General features: G+C 37.1%; 1 protein-coding gene, 1 long non-coding RNA gene and 1 pseudogene across 4 annotated transcripts in view; 1 reads left to right on the top strand and 2 right to left on the bottom strand.

Moving 5' to 3' along the window:
- The window catches only part of ARMC8 (armadillo repeat containing 8), a 101,166-nt gene that overhangs the window by 18,400 nt on the left and 59,633 nt on the right, over nt 1–23,133 (top strand). For 2 of the 3 annotated variants that reach the window (XM_037061204.1, XM_037061201.1), the window contains exons 2-5: nt 5,790–5,866; nt 17,017–17,088; nt 18,460–18,602; nt 18,705–18,802. In XM_037061204.1, coding sequence (XP_036917099.1) covers nt 5,790–5,866; nt 17,017–17,088; nt 18,460–18,602; nt 18,705–18,802 — 390 coding nt within the window. The remainder of the gene's footprint in view (nt 1–5,789; nt 5,867–17,016; nt 17,089–18,459; nt 18,603–18,704; nt 18,803–23,133) is intronic. The other variant, XM_037061202.1, reaches the window with a different exon arrangement.
- LOC118997532 (40S ribosomal protein S8-like) lies at nt 479–23,127 on the bottom strand (annotated as a pseudogene).
- On the bottom strand, nt 11,815–12,601 carry LOC118997534 (uncharacterized). Its single transcript, XR_005068678.1, has 2 exons — nt 12,353–12,601; nt 11,815–12,136 (listed from the first exon to the last, which is right to left on the bottom strand). It is a non-coding gene; the product is annotated as an uncharacterized LOC118997534 (long non-coding RNA).

Genomic DNA, 23,133 nt, shown 5'->3' with positions numbered 1-23,133 from the left:
ATGAAATTATTTTGCTTTTTTATAGCAAGTCTTCAAAATCTGGGGTGTATCTTACACAATTTGGATATTGAATTTTGATTGGAAATACTTGTTTGGTATTTAGGCTTCATAAAGTTTGCTGTTGAAAAAGTAGATTTGCATACCTAAGTAGTTCTAAACATTCTTAAAAGTTTTCTAATATATGAATCCAATGTGTGTTCGTTTGCTTTTGTTTGCTTGTTTTCTAGAGCAGCAAACACTTTTTTAAAAAAAGATTTTATTTATCTTTAGAGAGGAAGGGAAGGCGAGAGGGAGAGAAATATCAATGTATGGTTGCCTCTCGTGTGTCCCCTGCTGGGAACTGGCCTGCAACCCAGGCATGTGGCCTACAATCGAACCACGATCCTTTGGTTCACAGGCCCGCGCTCAATCCACTGAGCTACACCAGCCAGGGAGCAAACACCTTTTTTACATGAGCTAAGACAGGAGGGAGGAGGACTTATCTGCCTTTCTGAGCTTTGGTTTTCCTCAAATAGAACTCCAACTCCTTGCCCTCTAGCACATCCTTGTCTGCTCAGCTACATTGGCCTGGTCTTGAAGCAATGCATGCCAGGAGCTTGCCCTGCTGGAACTGCTCCTCTAGACTGCTAATTTTGACATTCTTTTTCCTTTTATCATATTTCATCTGAATTTCCTTTGATCATTTTTTGTTTAAAATCTCTTCCTCCTCAGGAGTCAGTTTGGCCCTCCTCATGCAGCCCAGGGGCAGTGCGTAGTGGGACTCACCACTGTCAGCAGCATGCTGTTGTTCAGTATGCTGCAGTTTTAACTAGTGTTGGTGTGGACCAGTTTGTTGTTGGCAACATTGTAGACAACCTCAATAATCCTTAATTTGCCTGTATAACACTCCATAACCCCAGGAGAAGTTGTCCACATCCAGCCTCAAGGCACGGTACTTCTTGTTACCTTCTGGTATGTGGACTGTATGTGTGCTGTGTGGGCCAGTCTTAGTGTTGGCAGCAGGGTGTGCCAGCTCATATTTTTGCTTCTTGTGGTATGGCTTTCTCTTGCCCCTGGCCTTGCGGTACTTGTACCAGTTGTCCCAAGAGATGCCCATGGCTTGGTGCCACCTGGAAAGAGCCAGTACTGGTTTTTAGAGTTTAATTTTAGTTATTAAAGTTAAAAATTTTGTAAGTTCAGTTCCTAGCCACATTTCAAATGCTCAATAGCCATGTAGGCTAGTGGTAATTATATGGGACAACACAGCTCTTTACCAGCTGGCCCCTCTTTGACCAGAAAGTCTCCTGCTTTCTCCTTTGCTGCTTCTGCTCCAGCTGTGATGGCCTCTGTTGTGTGAGCACAGCAGACACTTGCATTTCAGAGCCTTTGCATTTGCTATTCTCTTTGCTTAAAAAGCTTTGATAGCTGCAAGACTTAGTCCTCTACCTTCTTCAGACGTTACCTTTTTTTATTTTCCCCCAAATTATAAGAGAAAGTTTATTGAGAGATTTTATTTAGAAAGTTCCAGGGGCAATTAAAAGTGAGCCATAGAAGAAATTGGTTAAGGAAATAAGTTACAGAGGCAAAAGAAGGGTCCTTGGGAGAAGGGGGTGGCTTTTCCTGAGCAACCTATTTAATATCTGTACCAATTGCCTTCTCTCTCTGATTTTTACAAATCCAGGCTCTGTTGAAAGAAGAGAAGAGAGCTGAGAGGGGAGAGATGACCTGATTTACAAAAGAAAGCAATGAAATAATAGGAATTGTCCCATACAGACAAATGAATATGTTAGGCAGAAGCACAGAGTAAGATAAACATGAAAAAGTGACTGTATTGCCCAATTTGCTAATACCTAGGCAACTCAGAGGATTAGTTTTTGTGTACATGACTGACCTCCTTATAGACTATAAGCTCCTTAAATGGAAAGCTCTGCCATAGCATTCTCTTTTACTTTCTTTGGCACCTAGCACAGAACTTAAACCAAAAGCCAATCTGAACTCTGCACTGATGGGTCACCTCTTGGTTGGCCTTTTGTGTTTTACATTCTGTGGTCACCTGTCTACCTCCCCTCCTTTTTCAATGCAGCACCTGGTATACTTGCTGACGTTATGTGGGTATCGGCTTCGCTTGTCCTGTGGCTATGATGTGACACTGGTTTTTTCTTTCCCTGCCCATTCTTGTGCAGTCTTACTCCTTTTCCAAAACCAACTCCTCTAAGAAGGCCTCACTGAATCTCCTGGTTTATTAACTCCCTCCTCAGTGCTGCCTTTATGTTTGTGTACATCTGTTTTGTGTTCAAGTGGGGAATATAAATATGTAAACACGATTACAATAGAAAATGCACTATTGAGGGCAGAGACCAAGCCTTACTAATTTTTTCAATTTTTAATGTCTTCTTCAGTGCCTTACATATAGTAGGTACTCACTGCTTTTTACATTGAATGAAGTAGGCACAGAACACCAAAGACAATAGCTATTAATGGGCAAAATTTGTGTTTTTTAAGATATAGATTTTTAAACTCAACTATCTTTTTAAAAACCACAATGAGAGGTAAGAGATGTAGAAGCTGTGGGAAAATACATTTGAGAGGAGCAGTAAAATCAAAGATTAAGCCCAAGTAGGAGGGAGGCTGAGGGGCTGAGGTGCTCAGAACGTACCATGTTAGAAAGTCAGGAAAACACACGTGCTCAAATGGAGTGACAAAAGTTACCTGTTTTTATTACAGGAATACTATTTTCATTTTAATCCTGGATGTTGCTCTTGATGTATTTGTACAGTTGTTTGCATCCCTACTTCACATTTGACGGTCTGACTTCTAGATACAGATCATCCCTCATTTGTTAACCAAGGGATTTGTCCTTCTGATTCTGTGATTCTGTGATTTTGAGGAAACCAGACCCAGTTAGCAGGTGTTTTCATGGTACCCTGTTATGCACAAGAATTTTCATCAGTCTTGCTTTTGCTGCCACTTTTTAAAAAAAATTATTGAAGTGACCTTGGTTAATAGCTTCATATAGGTTTCTAGTGTATATTTCTTCCTTTTCTTTCCTTTTTTTTTTTTTTAAAGATTGTATGTATCCTTAGAGAAAGGGGTAAGGGAAAGAGAAAAAGAGGGAGAGGAACACCTATTGGTTGCCTCTCACACATTTTCCAACTGGGGACTGGATCCACAACCCAGGTATGTGCCCCGACTGGGAATCAAACCAGCAACCTTTTTACTTTGCAGGGCAACACCCAACCAACTGAGCTACACCAGTCAGAACTCAAGTGTACATTTCTATGGTATATGATCTGTAGATTGCGCTGTGTGCCCATCACCCAAAGTCAAACAAATCATCTTCTGTCACCATATATTAGGCCCCCTTTGTCCTTTACTACCCCCTCAACCCCTTCCCTCTAGTCACCACCATACTGTTGTCTTTGTGTGTCTATGAGTTTATATCTCGCAAATGAGTGAAATCATGTGGTTCTTAATTTTGACTGACTGACTTCACTTAGCATAATATTCTTAAGGTCCATCCATGTTGTCACAAATGGCAGTATTTTATCTTTTCTCATGGCTGTAGTATTCCATAGAATATATGTACCACATCTGCTTTATCCAGTCCTCTATTAAAGGATGCTCTGGTTGTCTCTCTCTCTTGGCCACCATGAATTATGCTGGAGTGAACATAGGGGTGCACAAAGCTTTGCAAATAAATGTTTTCAGATTTTTTGGGTAGACACCCAGAAGATGGATTGCTGGGTCATGTGGTAACTCTTATTTTAAGTTTTTTGAGGGACTGCCATACTGTTTTCTATAGAGGTTGTAGTAGTTTACATTCCCACCAGCAGTGAATGAGGGTTCCTTTTTCTCCATAACCTCACCAACACTTACTACCTGTCTTATTAATAATAACCATTCTAACAGGTGTGAGGCAGTATCTCATTATAGTTTTGATTTGCATTTCCCTAAAGCTAGTGAAGTTGAGCATCTTTTCGTGTATCTGATGGTCATTTATATGACTTCTTGGGAGAGGTGTGTGTCAGGTCCTTTGCCCATTTTTAAATGGATTGTTCGTTTGGTGTTAAGTTGTAAAAGTTCTTAGGTATTCTGAATATTAATCCTTTGTTAGAGCTGTTTGCAGATATCATCTCCCATTCGGTTGGTTGCCTTTTTGTTTTGTTGTTGGTTTCTTTTTCTGTGCAGAAGCTTTCTAGTTTGGTAGAGTCCCATTCATTTATTTTTGCCTTTAATTCCCTTGCCTTTGGGGTCAAATTCATAATATATTTTCTATGACCCAGGTCTGTAAGTTTAGTACTTCTGTTTTCTTCTGTGTACTTCATTGTTTTCATTCTTATGTTTAGGTCTTTGATCCATTTCGAATTAATTTTTGTACAAGATGACAGACTGTAATCTAGATGCATTTTTTTGCATGTGGCTTTCCAATTCTCCCAGCATCGTTTATTGAAGAGGCTTTCTTTCCGCACTGTGTGGTTTTTGGCTCCTTTGTCCAAATTTTTGTGCCCATATACATGTGGTTTTATTTCTGAAGTCTCAGTTCCATTTCATTGGTCTGTGTATCTGTTCTCCTACCATTACCGTGCTGTTTTGATTACTGTAGCTCTATAGAATAATTTGATTATTGTAGCTCTGTATTGGGTAGTGTGATATCTCCAGCTTTGTTCTTTATAAGTGGAGTACATTTTAAAGTGGGTATTTGGGTAAACTATGAGTATATTTTGGTTGCACACTTATAATGTGGAAATATGCTTTGATTTTGGATTAACTATATTGTCAGGAAATTAGAATATATGTGGTTTTTCTTCAGAGTTGCTTTTGGTGACTCAGAAGCTTCAGCTGGCACTGTGTGTTGGCAATTAACTTTTTATTGATAGGGTTCTGGGTAAACTGGAAAAGTATTTTCTCCTCAGTTTAATAATTTTTTGCTAATGAGTACATGAGCTTATTCCAGCAGGCATCAGGAAGAAAAAGCAAGGGACAAGAATACTTTTTCTCGGGTTCTTGGACTAAGAATAATGTTCTTTGTTTTAAATAATATTAAGTATTGAAAATTAAATGTAAAAAAATTATTGTTACCTCCCAAAAATAAGTGTTACAAGAAATAACGTATAGAGAGAGCCCCACAATACAAATAAAAGGAGGTAAGTGTCTCTCCTTGCCCTTTATGCTCTAACTCTCTATCCAGCTTTAGCCATTTCAGACTAGCAAACTGTCTCAGACCTGAAAAATCACTCTAATTCTTAATTGTCTTCCCCTCACAGAAAGTGTGGCAACTCCTTTGTTTTCCTTTTTATTTTTACATGTGTATGTGTCCTAGCAGCGCAGCTACGGTGCATCAGTCTGCGAGTTTTCCTCTTGCACCTAGACTATTCCTCGTAGACCATTCATGAACTCCTTATCCTTTTTCCTTGCTGAAAGCCAGATTTTCTTTCCCTTTAGTGGGTACTAAACAGAAGCAACATTCCTATCTCTTATTCATATGTAGGTGACATCCAACAGTTAGTTAAGAAAAGAAACTTAGCTGCTTCTTAACGCTTAACCCTGTTCTTCTGTCGGCAAAGCTCGCAGGGCTCACCATAAAGGTCTTACTGTCCAGTTATGTTTTCACTGAGAATGAGGTGTCTTCTTGCTTCCTTATCTTATTTAACTTGTCACATGCTTTTCTAGGAATGATTTAATATAAGTATTTTATAGAAATTCTACTGCATCTACCTTAATTTAGATTATATAGCTATTGATGTGGGTGATGCTGTGAATTTGTGATTTGCATGGCTTCAGATGTCATAATTTTTCCCCCCACTTTCTAGGAAGTAACAGCTAGCAGTCGCCACTATGTTGACAGGCTATTTGACCCTGATCCCCAGAAAGTTCTACAAGGTGTCATGTAAGTAGTATGTATTTAAGAGTCTATCAAAAGTCTTGTTTGTTTTCATGTTTGAATCTACCGAATATTATAATTCTGAAAATGCAGGGTTATAACTTTCTTCTGCTGTTTTGGAAAGACCCCTTAACAGTCATGACTTTAATATTGTACTGTTAAAAATTGCCTTTTTATAGTTGTTAAAAGCTGAGCTCAACATGGTGAGCTTCTTTTTTTTTTTTTTGAGAATACTTGTTTTATTTTTTAAAGAATGTTTTCTTTGGTGAATGCTTTTGTGACTTTAAAGTCTAGCAAAAGCAAGAGAATAAAATTGATCTTTTATCATTGGAAAGGGTTAGGACGGTAACTCAGAGGATTTTTTGTTTGCTTGCTTTGATTTCGGTTAACTTGTTGACTATCTCTAAGGTTTGAATATCATGGTGATCATGGTGATGTTTTAAATATCAGAAGTTAGAAAGCACTCATTACAAAATTTAAATAAACTTTTGATAACATAAATGTCCTTCTCCAAAATTCCCCTGTGTTTAATGAGAGGAAACATTTTTAAGCAACATACTTGAGGTGATTATGCTTTAAAAAATTAAGTGGGACAAGTATAAGATTGCAGCTGATTGAAAAATGAATTCTTCAAAGAGCAGATTATCGTGCTCTCCACACCTTACTTCTAAAGGATGAGGTCCAGCCTGAAACTCCTCACAGGGTCAGAAACCACGTAGCACCTTCAGGCCTGAACTCTGTCCGGAGGAAGAAGCCAAAAAAGGGTCAGGATGAGATACATTTGGGATAGCAGCAAAGGTACAAATGAGTCCCTTTCTTCTCTCATTCTGCTAGTGTTAGCCAATAGTACCTTCAGGTTGACTCTTTCTCACCCATGGTATAGAAATTTTTACTGACTGCAGTTCTTATTCAAACCCCAGTCTCCCTTCTCTCACCCCCGACCACCAAGCCATTGTAGAAGGGATGCCTTGGGGATGTGGATTTGTAAAGTGGAGGCAAAATATTGAATACAAGTGTATAAAGCTGTTTGTTCAAGTTGAACTGGAAAGAAAAGTTAGGAGCTGGATGGACACCCATCTGGGATACTTGACACCCACCTTATCTTCACAACTTCTTAGATTACAGAAACAGGAGATGGTACTTCATATTTTCTCATTATGTTAACTTTGCTTTTGTCTCCTTAACTGGGAGACTTTATAATGATTTAATGAGCCTCTTTGAGACTAGGAAATGTATTAAATGAATCTGTTAAATTAATTTGGGTTGTAGTTACATACACAAATTAATTGAGGGGATAGGTTTAATTTAATACTTCTCCTTAGATAGGCAGGTACTCCACACACAATCAGACGGTATAGATTGATAATCCTGGAAATAACTAAGTGATTTAATCAAATCACCTAGATTAAGAATCACTTAAGACTCTTCAATAAATAGTTGAAAATGCCAGACTCATTAAGTGCTCAGTGATTGATTGATAGTAGAAGATGATGTTATTATTTTTATCACTGGTACTATAACCATAGTAGTAGCATTTGGGAGAATAACTAAATTTATCAATCAAGGATTTTGTGTAAAAGACTTGTACCTTGAGTTGTATTTGATATGAGTAGCTAATTCTACTGTTAACTTGTCTATTTCAGAAACTCTATTTACTAAAGAACACTGTAGCTTCTTGAAAATTGATAAAATATCAATTAGCGTATAAAATTGGAAAGTGCCTTATAACAACCAGTTAAAGTGTAGTTTTCTATCCTTAGTGCCTCTTAAAAATGTATCAAATTTCAGACATTTAGCTGTCCGCTAAGACAGATAAGAAAGGTTTTTTGTGAAGGGGTGAGGGGGTGGAAAGAATATGGAGTTGGACAACAGTATGTTGAATTCCTGGTTCTGACATTTTGTGGTGGAGTCATTTACTTTCTGTGTGCTTAGGCAAGTTACTTAATTTAACCTCATCATCTGTAAAGGGAGAGTAATACTGCCTGTGTTGCCAAGTTGTAAGAATTAAACCAGACATACAAAATTCAGTGCCTGGTATGTTGTGGATACTACAAATTAGCACTTAAGTGGTTAATCAGTATTGGCCCCAATTTAAACCAACTTCAAAAATTAGATGATTCTCCTCAAAGAAGAGGAAGGAAAATACAAATTAAAAAATCAAACAGATAAAACAATTCAAACTGAAGGAGAAGAGGGAGAAGGGCTAGAATTCTTGATTCAGAGAAGAGAATGCAGGTGATAACACATTCTGGCAAACGTTATTGCTACTTATAATACTAATATCTGTTTATAGTTTTAAAAAGACAGATCACCCAGAATCATTCTATTTTTATGTCAGAATAGAGCTGGCCTTATAGGGCTATCTGTAGTGTGATTTGGTAAAGCTTTCTTTTCCTCAGAGAGAAATATTTGTTTTTTCTGACTTAATTCTTTTCTGAATTTTGGAACTGTCTGAAAATTAATTTATATACAGGGTCCAGCACAAATAACACCCCTTTTTTAATTACAGAATCTTTTATTATAAAATCATAAGCATGTTATTCTATAACATAACAATATCACACTTAAGCACACCATATGACATTTTAGGTGAAATGTTTAAATTAAAGCTATAAATTATTACACCGATATTAATTACCCTACCTACCATACTCAAGCAGGTGTTACTTCTGCTGGACCTGGTAAAGTCAAGAGAATAAGTGAATTATATTTTTATTTTTAAGTAATCTTATCTAATATTGGAATAATGCAGTGTTGATAGAGGAAAGGGGGAATCAAAATGAGGTTTAGGAAAAGAGAATCGACCAGTTTCTTCCTTTTTATGCACATTACACAGACACTATTGAGTCAACCAGAGACAATTACTAGACCAAAATAGGTAGGTAGAAGGGAGGTGGCCACTGAGTGTAAACAACCATGGTGGCCTATGAAATATAAGGAAGGAAAAGACAGAGGCTGAAGTAATAGGCTTTGAATCCAAAATATCCTATGAGAAAGATATAAAAGAATTGACAGTTAGCTTTAGCTGCAAGACAACAAGAGTTTTTATTATTTTTATAGCTGTATTGAACTGATTTTTCCCAATAAGATTGTGAACATATAAAACATACTAGCAGGAAAAACAAAAATTGAAGAAGTTAAAGGTGAATAGTGAGTTTTTATTATGGTTTATAACTAATCTGTTCAGCTAAGTTACAGGCGTATAACCTTAACCTAAAATATAGGGAACTTCTTTGTAGATAACATCATAAAAGGACCATTTTACCTACTCAGTTGAGTAAGTAATAGAACCAGAAACAGAAAATTAGACCAGATCTTTCTGGTAAACTCAGGCAGACAGTTGTGGATGTTGTAGAATTATTGTGTAGTTTTCACCAACTGGCCATTGCTAAAAAGTGTCTTCTGAAGTATATTTTGATGTACTGATCAAATAAGGTTATTTTACTAGTGATTAGTTGACTTTCCAGGAAGTTATGTGCCTCTGGTTTCAGTCTGATACAGGGAGGTTACTTTTTTTTTTTTACGTGAGCTGAAGATAAAAGCTCCCATAAAATTAAGCGTTTGGTTTTTAAGAAATTTTAAATTAAAGGGTAAGTTTTAGAATAATTCAAAACAAATATCCTCATAAAGAAATATATACATATGTATTTACATGTGTTTATTCCCTTAATAGTTTTTAATCAGTTACTTTTAAAAAGTGTTATAGGTTAAGCTGATTAAGAAGTGTTATAGGTAAACATAAACAAAGATGACTTTAATACCAAATGAAATGGAGTGATTCTGAGTCTTGTTTAAAACTGTGTATTCTGAGACAGTTCAGTCAGAGAATTAGGATTTAAAGGCTTGCAAGATTCTTCAGAAATTACTAGATCAGATTGACATAGTTTTTACATACAGTTTAGATAAGCTGTTCGTATATGTGGAATTAACTTTGATATCTAGAATATCTGTATTTGTAAATGCGCATGTCTCTTCATATTTCTAAACCACTTAACTAAATATATATAGAGTTATATATAACATATTATGTATATATTATACATAGCCATATTATTCCACAGTGCTCTAACACATTTTTGACGTTCTTCAGAATGATTACATGTATTCAAATTATTTATTATTATTTTGGCATTTTTAATGCAATTATTAAATGCCACTCTATATTAGAGAATATCAGGTGCTTTATAATCATATATTACTAAAATAAAGAGTGAAATAAAGTAACTCCTAATTTCTGAGCAGATATTTATATAGATTGCAACTATATCTGATACTACATACATTCCAAAAATCTACACCATAGGGTAATTTGTTTATAAGAATGAACTAAGTTACTGCCAATTCTCAGTTCTGTTCAATTTATACATATAGTAGGTGCACAATAAATAGCTGAGTTGAGTTGAAGTTCATTATAAACTTCTCAGGTGCATCTTGGATTAAAGCCTTATGTTAAACATAACTTATTTTTGATCATCTGTTTTACATATTTTTGATGATCTACTGATCATCATTATCAAGTTCTTTTAAAATTGGCAGTTCATATATGGAAATAGTAACTTTAATTGGAATATGACTGTATTCCATTTCCTAACCATGCTGGATAATAGAAAACTTAACTGTACTTGGATGTTTGGATATTATATTCATCAAAAATAACATTATAATAATTATAATTAAAGGGACAGAGCAGTGACTATGTTTGTGATTTGTCAAGTCCCAGTAATTTAGTAAGTTGTTTATTTACCACATTGCCTTGTTCTAGCTAGTCACAAATATGTATTTTTTCCTTATTTTATGGCTGTCTAAATAAACAGTGAGTTTTCATAAGTAGGTCAGACTTTATTTATACTTAGATGGTAGTTTTCAGTATCCAGTTTATTCTTTGGCTACTTGATATCTATTAGATCAAGAATGAATGTACAGTATTACAAATAAGAGCTTCTTCAGGTAAGCGAAAAATAATACTGATTCAAAGTGAAAATGACGTAATGAACCTTTTAGCTACAGGTTTCCATCTTCAGCAATTTTCTGGTTTTAGATAATAGTATGTTTTCATGTAAAACTTACGCTATTTTGATTGTTTGGGAATAAATATGCTTATACCTGATTGACTGAAACTATGTTTCCCCTGCAGATCTAGATCTTAATTCTTTTTTTACTTTTGCTACTGTTTTAATGGCACTGTGCAATGTATACTTTCTTTCTTGGTTTTGATCACTATCATTATGCTCTTAATTTAGACATACGTGGTTGCAGGCACTGTATATATTGTTTTGATATCTGAGTCCTTTCTCTTCACCATGCTTCATCTCTTTCAGAGCAAAGAGAGGAAGCAGAAAGGCTAGCTTCCATGTAAAATTAGGTGCCTCTTGAGTTCATATATGAGGGGAAATTGCCCCCTAAATGAAATTTATTGACCAAAAATTGTGTATTTATTCTTACATGTTTAAACTTCAGTCACCTTCCAAGTACTCTCCACTTGATGCAGTCGACCTGTTGAAACATTTCCATTGCTCAAAACAGTTTCTGAACTTGTTGATTTTGATGGCTTTTAGTGCTTCTGCTGTTTTTTTGGTTCACCTCTTCCACATCAGCAAAATGTTTCCCTTTGAGGACTTTTTTCATCAGGTGAAACAAAAACAGTCACTCAGGGTGAGATTGAGTGAATAGGGAGAGTGGGGCAGAGGGGTTATGCTGTGTTTTGGTCAAAAACTGCTGAACGCTCAGTCTGGTATGGGCAAATGTGCTCATAAATCCCCATCATGAAATAGGCAAATTTGATGAGAGAATCTTCAAAAAAAAATTCACTGAAGCCAAATGCAGCCTCTCACACTAATGTCAACTGGCACACAGATACAGATGAGTTCCTGGAACACTCACCTAGCAGTGGAAGCCAGTAATACAAAGGGCTCGTCCTCCAGCAGATAATTCTGTTGTTGTTTTTTTTTCGGGGGGGGGGTCCTCCCTCACATTAGTGGGCAAATTTAAGATTGTAGCTAGATTTTAGCTTTAAAAAATGTTCCCTGACAAATTCATGTCTCTTCCTTTCCAGTCCTCAAAGAATGGGATATCCCCAAGGCTTACTTTTTAGCATTTCTATCTGGATATTCTTATCTCACCTCAGAGATAATTCAGTGTGTCCAAAATTAAGAGAGATCCTTGTCTTCCTATGGGATTTATTCTCCAAACTTTTAGTGTTCTTATACCCAAGTACGCAGACTTGAAGTACTCACTCAAGATATGTCACATAACACATTTCTTGTACCTACAACTCACCTTTTTTTAAAAAAAGATTTATTTCTTTATTTATCTTTAGAGGGGAAGGGAAGGAGAGAGGGAGGGAAATATCAGTGTATGGTTGCCTCTCATGTGTCCCTTACTGGGAACTGGCCTGCAACCCAGGCATGTGCCCTGACTGGGAATTGAACCGCGATACTCTGGTTCGCAGGCCCGTGCTCAATCCATTGAGCTACACCAGCCAGGTCAACTCACCTTTTTAAGTGCTTCTTCAAACATCCTTTGTATTAATGATTCCTGTGGTTGCCACCCTAACCAGTGTCACAGAACCAGATACTTGGATAGACTGACTAATTCCTTCAACAAACATGTGTTATGTGCCTACCAGGTACTAGGCATCATGCTAGTGTGGGAATTAATAAGGATGAACAATGTACTCATTGCTCTGAAGGATGCAAACGTCTAAAGGAGGAGACAGCTAAAGAGACAGTCCACAGTAGTTTGATTGTGAATGTTATGATAATGATAAGTGTAGGGAGTCTTGGGACCACAAAGGAAGGGCATTAGCCATTGACTTTAGTGTTATCTGCATTCTAATCCATTCCATATTTAGCTTATCTTCCTTAGTTATTGCTTTCTTCATTTTTGTTTTCTGATCAAAAACATGATTGCTCCTTAATCTACCTCCCTTTATTTGTCTGTTCTCCCTATCACTTTTCTAATTTTATGTTTCGTGCCATCTTAAAGGGGACACTCTTTTCAATCCAGGCTCCTAATTCGGCCCCAGAAATACACCATTTTTATCTTCAGTGTGGTCTTCTGTGAATGGCTTTTCTTTTTGCTTTCCCTATCCATTTGTCAAAATCCTTGCCATTTTCTTAGTTCATCTTAGTTCTCACCATTGTCTCAAAACCTGTTAAGCTTATCCTCTTCGTCTACTTTCCTCAGCCCTATAAGCACTCAACTTATAATATAGCCTTACATTGTTAGTGCTATTTCGGTCTCTCCAAGGAAATTGTAAACTCCTTTAGGTCAGGCATCTCATTATACGCTGCTTTTGTGTCCTTTATAGAGGTTAGCACATGGTGAGCACAAAACTAACTTGAATTTCAGTAGTGTATAAGTAGGGCATTATTTCTCCCAACGTTAAAAGGTGGTAGACATGAGATTATATTTCTTTGATTTAGTGGGAACAATATGTCTTTTACTGAAAGTTAGGAATACTCTTATTTTGTATAAAAATGTAAAATTGAAATGCAGGAGGAAAAGGGGAAACCTATTTCCTGACTTCTTTTTTTATTAGACTGTTCTAAATGCTTGATATACCAGAGGCAGTGGAGATAATACTTGGCATAAAAAATACGGGTTTAGACCAGCTCTCTCATTTAATGTGGAGCTCTGAGAAAAGCCCCAAAGCTGAGTCTAACTTCCTCATCTGTAAAGTGTAATCTTACTCAAGGTTGTGATGAATATTAAATAAAATACCTTATTTTTAATAAATATGGAGTGTTTTGTAAACTTCAAAGTAGTAAATAAATCTTGCATAGTTTACCTGTGCTTCCATCTTGGGTAATAGTTGTAAGTTTGCATTTTACAAAAATACGGATTTCTGTGTGGCACATTTTATGATCTACTGATAGTAACTTCTCTGATAGTTCCAGGTCAGGCTGGCTTTGTTGCCTCTCAAGGCAGATTTCTATCCTAACAAAGTAATGAGTGTGCTATGATAGAGGGCACCGGGGAGGGACACCTAACCCAGACCTGGGAGTGGTTGGGGCATGTGTCTAAGAGGATGTGCCATGACATCAACGTTCAGGTCTGAAAAATGAGGAGTTAGCCTGGGAAGGGTATAAAGGTATGAGGGAGGGGCTAAGGAGATGAGAGAAGAATAGCTATAATCTGATAACAAGAATATAATATAATTTGCAAATATAATCTGCATCTGGCTGGCTCTGAAATGGAATCCTACACTGTACTTAGAACTGCTGAAGATGGGTATATGTGATAATTATCATCTTTTTTGGTTTAACTCTTTTATAGAAATGATCTTATAGTAGTATCCCTTTATAGTAGTAGCAGAATAGAATTTATTTGCTGGGCATTAACATTTCTTCTTCCTTATCTAGCATAGAAATATTTTACTTATTAGTGCCAGGGCAAGAATTGCTTTCTTTCGACATTGGTCCATGTTATTAATTGTGTTCTCTCTAGTCTAGATTTACTCTGTAACTATCAGCTGGCTCCTTCATGTCTTTTTTTTTGCAAACTATTAAGAGAACTGGACAGTTGGTCTTGGGAGGGTTATTGTTTGCTTTTATCTATAAAAACATTTACTCTGACATGGTTTCAGATATTTAAGATATGTTCATATGGTAATGCGGGAATACCTCATTTCTGCTTAGTTTAGCAAGAATGGGAGAAATCTGGGGAAACGTTATGGTTGGGAGTTCCAGAATAGAGAGAGCATCCAGAATGGAACCTGGCACAAAAGAGACCCTGTATAGATAGCGGCTGAATAAATGAATGAGCTGCCCTGGTACAGGCAGAACATACTGAGAAAAGGGAATAAGATGAGAGTAAATGGCAAACTGCTGGGTTAGGGTCTATAAGCTGATGATTGCAAAGTAAGTCTCTATGTAAGGAGGCGGGAGCCTAGATGTACAGTCTGCCACAACTGTGCTTTGCTAAATGAGGCTTGATATCACATAATTTTAATATCATATATCAGAACTTAGTAAAAACCTCAGTAAATTCATTCAATTTAGTACCCTTAAACAAAAAATACTCCTACTAGTCCCTGTGAACCATATGGAAGATCTGATGAATAATTTATAGAGAGAGATATGGCCTGAAAAATAGACCTACCCTCAGGCACTGCGCTAGTGGAAGAAGACTAGGCCGGTGTGCAGTGTTTGCCTCAAGACTTGTGCAAATGCTATTCCAAACTTGTAAGGAGAATAAGCTTTCAGCAGAGCACTGTGCCATAGTAGTGTTTTTCTTCAATGATCTAAGAAGGTAATTGAGGAGAAGGATATAATTAATACCAGGGCTTTTATGCCAGCAAATGTCTTTGGTTTTATAAATACATAGCGACTGTCATGATTACTTGTTGATTTTTTTAAAGTAACTTTTTCTCCCTCTGTTTCCTACTCTGCTTTTCTACAAGATCATGGTTTGCCAACTATAGAATTCTTTCAGGATTCTCATCTTCAATGTTGGCAAAAAATTCTTGTATATTGTAGAGTTCTGCCACCTCAAAGAGGGGGTCAAAGAGATGTTGGTCAGGTATCTAGGGGAGCTTAGTTTGGGTTAGAAAGAAATGGGTGAGTTAAGAACTTTGAGGCTCTATAGCAATGGCCTTGTGCTATCACACCTAACTTCCCCTTATAAATATTTTGTAACATCCCCTGTAGTATGCTGAAATTAAATCCATAATAATATAACCTACTCTCGTATATAACTCTAAAAAGAATGCCTTCCCTCCTTGTAATGTAAAGGAAAATTTAAGAAGAAGGTAATTTATAATGTTCCAATATATAAATGCTTAGGTGTGACTGTATTAGAAAACTTCAGTGAAGTAGTGTAAATGCAGGTGCTGCAGGTGTGGGCTGATATAGGTGTGTGCTATTGATGACTCATGAACCGGGAGTGTCGCTGTGCTAGTGATCTGGTTTTCCAAAGTGAAGTGACTCTTAACAAAGAGTATACCCTTCCTTTTATTTACAGGGTGCGTACTGAAAATTATAATTTTATAACTGTAAAATATGCTTTATATTTGTAAAACTATGACCAGAAGTTTCCAGATACCTCACAAACTTTTGAAATGTTCCTAGGGGGCTGTACTGCCCTCTTTCCCACTTTGAGAATCACTGGTATGGAGATCACATAGTGTTCCAGTGTTTTATATTAAGATAGGACTACTGACCAGTTAGGGTATTTTAAAAATTTTATTAAATGTATTGTTTTTTATTAAACATTTTATTAGTAGTACTAGGTTTATTTCAAGCTATTTTTCCCCTACCCGTCCTTTGAAACTAACCGGGTTTGTGAACCAATTGGTCATTGATAGAGATACTCTGTTAACAAAATTTTAATTCCTGGTGAAGTAGAGATCTGAGTGTAGCTGGAATAAAAATTACTGGTGAATATGAAAGAAACATCAAAGATTTTTTTAAAAAATTTAAATCTCCTTAAAAGATAATTGGCTGCTTAAACAAGCATAGTAACACTATATTAGGTTGTTTCTAATTACTTTAAAAATAAAGTGTGTAACAGTAGCAGCACAAAGAATGGATGGGGAAATGGAAGTATTATACCTGCAATGCTCTAACAATACCCATGAAACGGGGGTGGTATCCCTTGAAGATTGTTGAAACATGCACATTATAGATTGTAAGGCAAACATGAAAAACCCAAAAAGGTACAGCTAACAAAATAATAAAGGAGATAAAGTAGAATCATAAGAAATACTCAGTCCATAAGAAGTCACAAAAAAGAGTGAACAAAGTCATTCTCCTTGAAACAAGGTCAGATACGTCAGTGGGCTGGTTGCTTTTACTTTGTACTCCCAGATCTGTGAGTGAGGATGTGTATATGCTTTATATATTTCTTTATACTCAAGAGTTCAGTGGCCTTTTAAAAAAAACTCGGTTTGGTTTTGTTTTCATTGGGAGTCTTTTACCCAGTACTCAGGATATCTCCCACTCCCCCCACCCCAGTATGTGTTTTACATCCCTCAGGTTCCCTCCCTTTGGCCTTCCAGGGGGAAAAGGGTCAGCGCTTTGACTTTGTCACCGACTTCTGTACTTGCCAATCCAAGATGTTACATAATAAAGATAAAGGGGAATGATTGATCTTCGATTTTTTTTGTGTGTGTGATGTCTCAATATACCTTACCCTTTCTCCTCCCCTGAATTCAGAGACATGAAAAATGCCGTAATTGGAAACAACAAGCAGAAAGCCAACCTCATTGTTTTAGGAGCTGTTCCAAGGTATGTTTGGTATCATTTCCTTTTCTGCTGTTCATGCTAATTCTAATGTATTTCTCATTCTCAACCATACGAATGATCTTTTTCCTGTATTGCCTATTCTATTTTTGGAAAGCGTCAAATTTCCTGAGTTTCATGGAGCATTTGTAAGAAATAAAACAAGTCAAAGTACCAGAGAATGGACTATGAAGTGAATGTGTGAATACTTTTTAGAAGTTCAAGATCATTGACCCTGTAATAGAAGAATGTGTCGCACCAGCCTGATTCATTCTTCCCTATCTACTCAGAGCCATGGCAGTTTTTGATTTCTCAGGTTTCTCAAAATCTTTTTGTAAATTAAAAGAGAGGGAGAGAGAGAATTGGTTGGTTTTCTGTTCTTCTTCTTTATTTGATTTCTAATAAAACATCAACTTATAATAAAGTTGCTGTTTTTTAAGTTAACAGAAAGTTTATTTCTTCTCATGACCTAATAAGCTTCCTTTTGGTGGATAATGACAGTTGTATAACTTTCTATTTGCCTTTGCTATTCAGAACTAAGTTTTATGTGCAGTTCTTATAAGTTTTCATTTAGAATTTTTTAGTATTTTGGTTTTTTCTGTTCTTTTTTTATCTTTTGATATGGGATTAATGGTTGTGTTGTTTTTATCATAACCAACTTCAAATATATACTTTGGTAACCATAAAGCAGTCAGTAGCCTTTTTAAGGGAATTAGTGGTCATTATATAAATATGCTTTAGGGAGCATGAGAGTTCTGTATTAGAACGAGAGAGGTAGTCACAAGTGGTGGATGATTGGAATTTGGAGAGTAGTTACTCATCAGGCTGGGCTGGAATGGAAATGGGAGGATCCCCTGACTCCCCAAATGGGAGAACTGGAGAAGGAAGAGAGCTTCCCTTGCTTGAAGAGCTGCACAGGGACCTGAATGACTCCCTCTAGACTAGACCTCTGTCATCTCTGAACTATAACTCTGGTTGTTTAAGGTTCATTTCTAGTCTGAATGGAAGACCCAGCAGCACTTGGCATTGGTTGTTTTCACATTCTGAAGTGGCAGGTAACATGAACTTGTGATGTTGCTGTTTCTACAGAGGCCACTTTGGACAACTTTCAGATTTATAGTTCTGATAAACTCTTAAGAATATATGATAGTTCTTTTTGCTCAAAATTAAGAAAAATCTCTTCTAGATTTTCGCCAGATATTTCTTTATTAAATTAGCAGCTGATAAAACAAATGACCATTTCCTACCCTTTATAAACTTATCAACCATATTTTTAGTATACACAATGTATTGGTAGCCTTTTTTGTGACATTACTTTCAGCTAATTCACTTTTAAGTTTTTTAGTCTCTTCTGTTTATCAAGTTCATTCTTTTTAGATTGTTGTACTTGCTTCAGCAAGAAACCTCAAGTACAGAGCTGAAAACTGAATGTGCAGTGGTATTGGGAAGTCTTGCTATGGGTACTGAAAACAACGTCAAGTCTCTACTAGATTGCCATATTATCCCTGCCTTACTGCAAGGTATGTAGGGAAGTCATTTTTATACAAGTAAAACTTAGAAACAATTTGCAGTTTTGAATATGGGTTGAAAAGATAAGTCTCAAATCTATTTTCTATTAATAGGACTGTTGTCCCCAGACCTGAAGTTCATTGAAGCTTGCCTCCGGTGCCTGCGCACCATCTTCACCAGTCCCGTCACTCCAGAGGAGTTATTGTATACAGTGAGTTTTAGTCATTTTTGAATCATCTGTTACATTTCACTAACATCTTACTTCTAATTTACTTAGCATCTCAAGACTCAATGATGTTATGTTATAAAAAAATCTCAAGAAGTACTTGAATTCTTGCTAATTTGCAAATGTCAAGTGATCTTGGCTTTGTAAAGAAGTAGAAGTCTCAGAACTTGAAGAATTTACAAGCTTGCTTTATTATTTTTTTAAAGACCCATTTTGACCTCTTAATATATGCAAGTTAAGACAATTTATGTAATGCAAAATGAGTGATAGGGGGTTTTGTTCACTCTAGGCTAAATCCAGGAGAGAAAACTTTATAGAGAAGCTAGAAATTGACCTGGGTCTTGAATAATGCATAAGATTAAGAGAGTAAAGAGGCCAGTCTAAGAAAGATCTGTGTAAGAGAATATGCAGGATTGTGGTCAGGATAGTCTAATGTGGGAAGGGCACGAGTATTAGCTTCAGTTGGAGAGATGACGCAGAATCAGTTCACAAGAGGCTTACTTGCAAGGCTGGAATCGCATGTGAGTATTTGAAGATCTTTGGAATCACTCAGTAGTTTTCGCAAACCTCAGGGTTTATTGGGAGGAAAGTGTTTTTTATCTGTTGATAACTTTGGGCTTTCTTAGTGAAAATTATTCAGACCAGTATTTTTCAAATACTCTTATCCACGATCCACAGTAAGAAATGTATTTTCCATTGCTACACTGTGCATATTGTGAATTTGGGTATGAGATAGAGAGAATGTGAGTGAGAATCCTGAGGCAATTTTCACAAAGCAATTCTATAAATGATGCCCTCTGATTCCTATTATATCCTTTTTCATTTTTAAAACATGCTGGTTGTGATTCTCTAAGCTAACACAAAGAATCAGAATGTCAAATCAGACACATATAAATCAGAGATCTTGCCGAGAATCATGCTTTACACATATTTCAAGAACATAAGGAATCAAGAGGCAAAGGGAAATAATCAGGAAGAGGGGACATGTCACATAGCCTCATAATCTGTGATTCCCACATCAGGCACATGTTCTTCTGGCTGGCAATGGTACATCAGTATTGTAAGGGAGATTTGTGAGTCACCTCATACAGCAAGGAGGCTCTGAATGATGAAACATACTAATTTTATACCTCAGGGATTTGTGTGACGTTCTTCAGGGAGCCACTCCTCATAAATCTGTAAATCATTTACTACAGTGGTTCTCAAACTGGAACATGCACCAGAATTGCCTGGAGGGTTTGTAAGGCATAGATTGCTGGACCTTACCTGTAGAGTTTCTGATTCACTAAGTCTGGGGTGGAGCCTCAGAATTTGGATTTCTAACAAGTTTTCAGGTAGCTCACATGCTGCTGGTCCTTGGACCATTCTTTGAGAACCACTGATACTGTAAGCTGTTATAAATTGGAAACATTCTCCTCAAAGCATTCCACCAGTTCATCTTCCTAAGTTCCTATGGTCCTGGTTACAAAGAGGTTGAACAGCCACTGGTTTTTACCCTAGAACAGGGTTTTCAGCCCATGCGCCGCAAGAGGCACATAGATATGCCTCAAGAATTTTTAAAACATGCAGTTCTGAACAAACATGACTGTTTCATACAGGCACTGACCTCTTCTTCCTTAGCTTGTCAAATTAAAAAATGACAGCCAACACAACAATAGCCATCTGGTGTGAATGAATCAAAATTATACCTATGTTGCGGGGTGTGCTTTGGGATTTTAGTGGTTAGTTTATGTGTGCCATGAGATGAAAAAGGTTGAAAATCAGTCCCCTAGAAATTTCCTCTTAGCTCCCAACCCAGTAATAGAGGGAGAAATTTATCCTGGCCAACCGTTTTAACTTCCTCGTCACACTGTAAACTGATTTCATAACTTACTAATGAATCATGGTGCATAACTTGGAAGACTCTGGTTGACGCCATCCTAACTTTTTTACATGAGAAAAATTAAGACTCAGGGACATTAAGTGACTTTCACAGTAAGAACATGTAAATTGTGAAACATCTCAGTTTTTTTCCTTCCCTTTTTTTCCTAGTTTTAAAAAAAAATCCTCACTCAAGGGTATATTTGCTGGTTTTAGAGCAAGAGGATGGGGTGGGGGAGAGAATGAGTGAGAGAAAGAAACCTTGATTGGTAGCCTCCCTTACACACCCTGACCGGGTATCAAACCCGTAACCTAGGTATATGCCCTGACCGGAGATCAAACCCATGACATTTTGGTGAAGGGGCTGGCTGATGCTCCAACCAACTGAGCAACCCTGCCAGGGCAAAGCATCTCAATTTTATGCCTCAGAGACAATGGGGAATTCATGAAAAATGTTGGGTAGAATAATGACAGAGAGTGAAGTTTTCAATGTAATTAACTGTAATCTGTGAGTTGGATACTGAAGAGGTCAGCTGCGTGGTAACTCAGGCACTAAACTGAAGACAGCAGTTGAATTGGAAAAGGGCAGGATGTCTAGTTTGAAATTCCATTTATCCAGTGGGCAAATTATAACTATTCTTTTCCTGTTTACTCAACTATAAACTACAGATATATAACAGAATGGGCAGAAAGTGAGCCTGGTGTGAAGAATAGCATAAGGGTTCTAGTAACAGGAAAACAGAGAGATAAGAGTAATGGCGGCAAGGAAGGAGGTGGAAGTGGTTTTAGGAGCCTAATAGAGGCTTTTTTTTTAATCTTCCTCTAGATTGCCTGATCTATATTAGCTGCTACCTACATTCCCATCTTCTGCTTCCAGCCCCCAGATTCTCTTTTCCTTTTTCTTTCTTTTTTTTAAAAAGATTTAATTTATTTTTAGAGCGGGGAAGGGAGGAAGAAAGAGAGGGAGGGAAACATTGATGTGTGAGAGAATTGTCGATCACTTGTCTCTTGCACACCCTCAACCTGGGATCTGGCCCATAATGCAGCCATGTGCCCTGACAGGGAGTTGAACTGGTGACTTGCCGGTTCATGGGATGATGTCCAACTCATTGAGCCACACCAGTCAGGACACTCTTTCTCTTCCTTCTATGCATTTAGTACTTGACTTTCTTTGAGGTTTTTCTAAGTTTTCTTTGTTTTTAAACCGCTTGTGGCGACACACAGGATTATACTAACAAGGAGAGGGGGGGAAGATTCTACTTGGGAATCAACAGCCTCTTTTTCTACTTAGTTTTTATATATCTTGGACATTCTTTTCTTTCTCAGAGAAACCCTAATCTTGTTCATCCCAACAGTGCTATTCTTTTAAGTTTCTGTCCTTGCCTTCTGTTTTATTTTTTTTATATTTTATTTGTTTATTTTTAGAGAGGGGGAAAGGAGAAACATCAGTGTGCGGTTGCTTCTCGAGCCCTCCCCTTACTGAGGACCAGGCCTGCAACCCAGGCATGCGACTGAGATTGGGAATCAAACCAGCTACCCTTTGGTTTGCAGGCCGGCACTCGGTCCACTGAGCCACACCAGCCAGGGCTGCCTTCCGTTTTCTTTTGTCAAAGTGTGGTCTGTGGACCAGCCATATTGGCCTCATTTGGAAGCTAGTTATAATGGATGGTCTTAGATCCTGCTCCAAACCTACAGAGGCATAATGTGCACACACAAAAAATCTTCTTGGAGTTTGCATGCACGTTCATACTTCAGAAGCATAGCTCTAGGACTCTTGATAGCATTGGTAAGGATACTTGAGCGTAGTCTCCTTTCCATCTCTGGTTCATTTCAGATATCCTTTCAACTTTTCATTTCTTTTGCATTCTGAGAAAAGAAAAAGAATTCTTGAGAAACTTGCAGCAGGTTGGGTGGATTTCTTCTTTTCTTCTGTACCATCATGTATGTTAAGTGTCAACAGTAGATAGAGTGTATACTGTAAGAGAGAAGTTGCTGTTGTGAAGATTGAAATTAGCTAACTAGTCATTATGAGAGATTGTAACTGATCACTGATACTTATCATAATGTCTCAGAGGTCATAAGCAAATTTTATTTTTATAAACTGATTCCCCCCTAGAAGCTATCTATTCTGTATCTTACTAGTTACCTCACATTTGGTTTCAGAACAAATTTCTGTCAAGCCTTACTAAAACGATTTTCTTTTATTGTGGGGATGTAGGCTATTTTTGGGAAAGAAATTTGAGAGTTTTCTGTTCTTAAGGTTAAATATTAAAGCCCTTTTCCTTTTTCTTTGCCCAGACAGCTTTGATGGCCATGTTGGTTTTGTTTTCCTGTATTCCTTAAGCAGACTTGATTTACTGTCATTAAGAGGCTTGCACAGTACCTGCTCATGGAAATAGTGTGTTAGATGTACTCCACAGTGTCTAAGTTCCTTGTTGCTGTGCTCTCCTTCCCTT

Source organism: Sturnira hondurensis, unplaced genomic scaffold, assembly GCF_014824575.4.
Source record: "Sturnira hondurensis isolate 20B ecotype Veracruz unplaced genomic scaffold, ASM1482457v3 Scaffold0013299, whole genome shotgun sequence".
Lineage (NCBI taxonomy): Eukaryota > Metazoa > Chordata > Mammalia > Chiroptera > Phyllostomidae > Sturnira > Sturnira hondurensis.
Note: the sequence above shows the minus strand (reverse complement) of the source record. Positions and strands in the feature narration are given on the sequence as shown.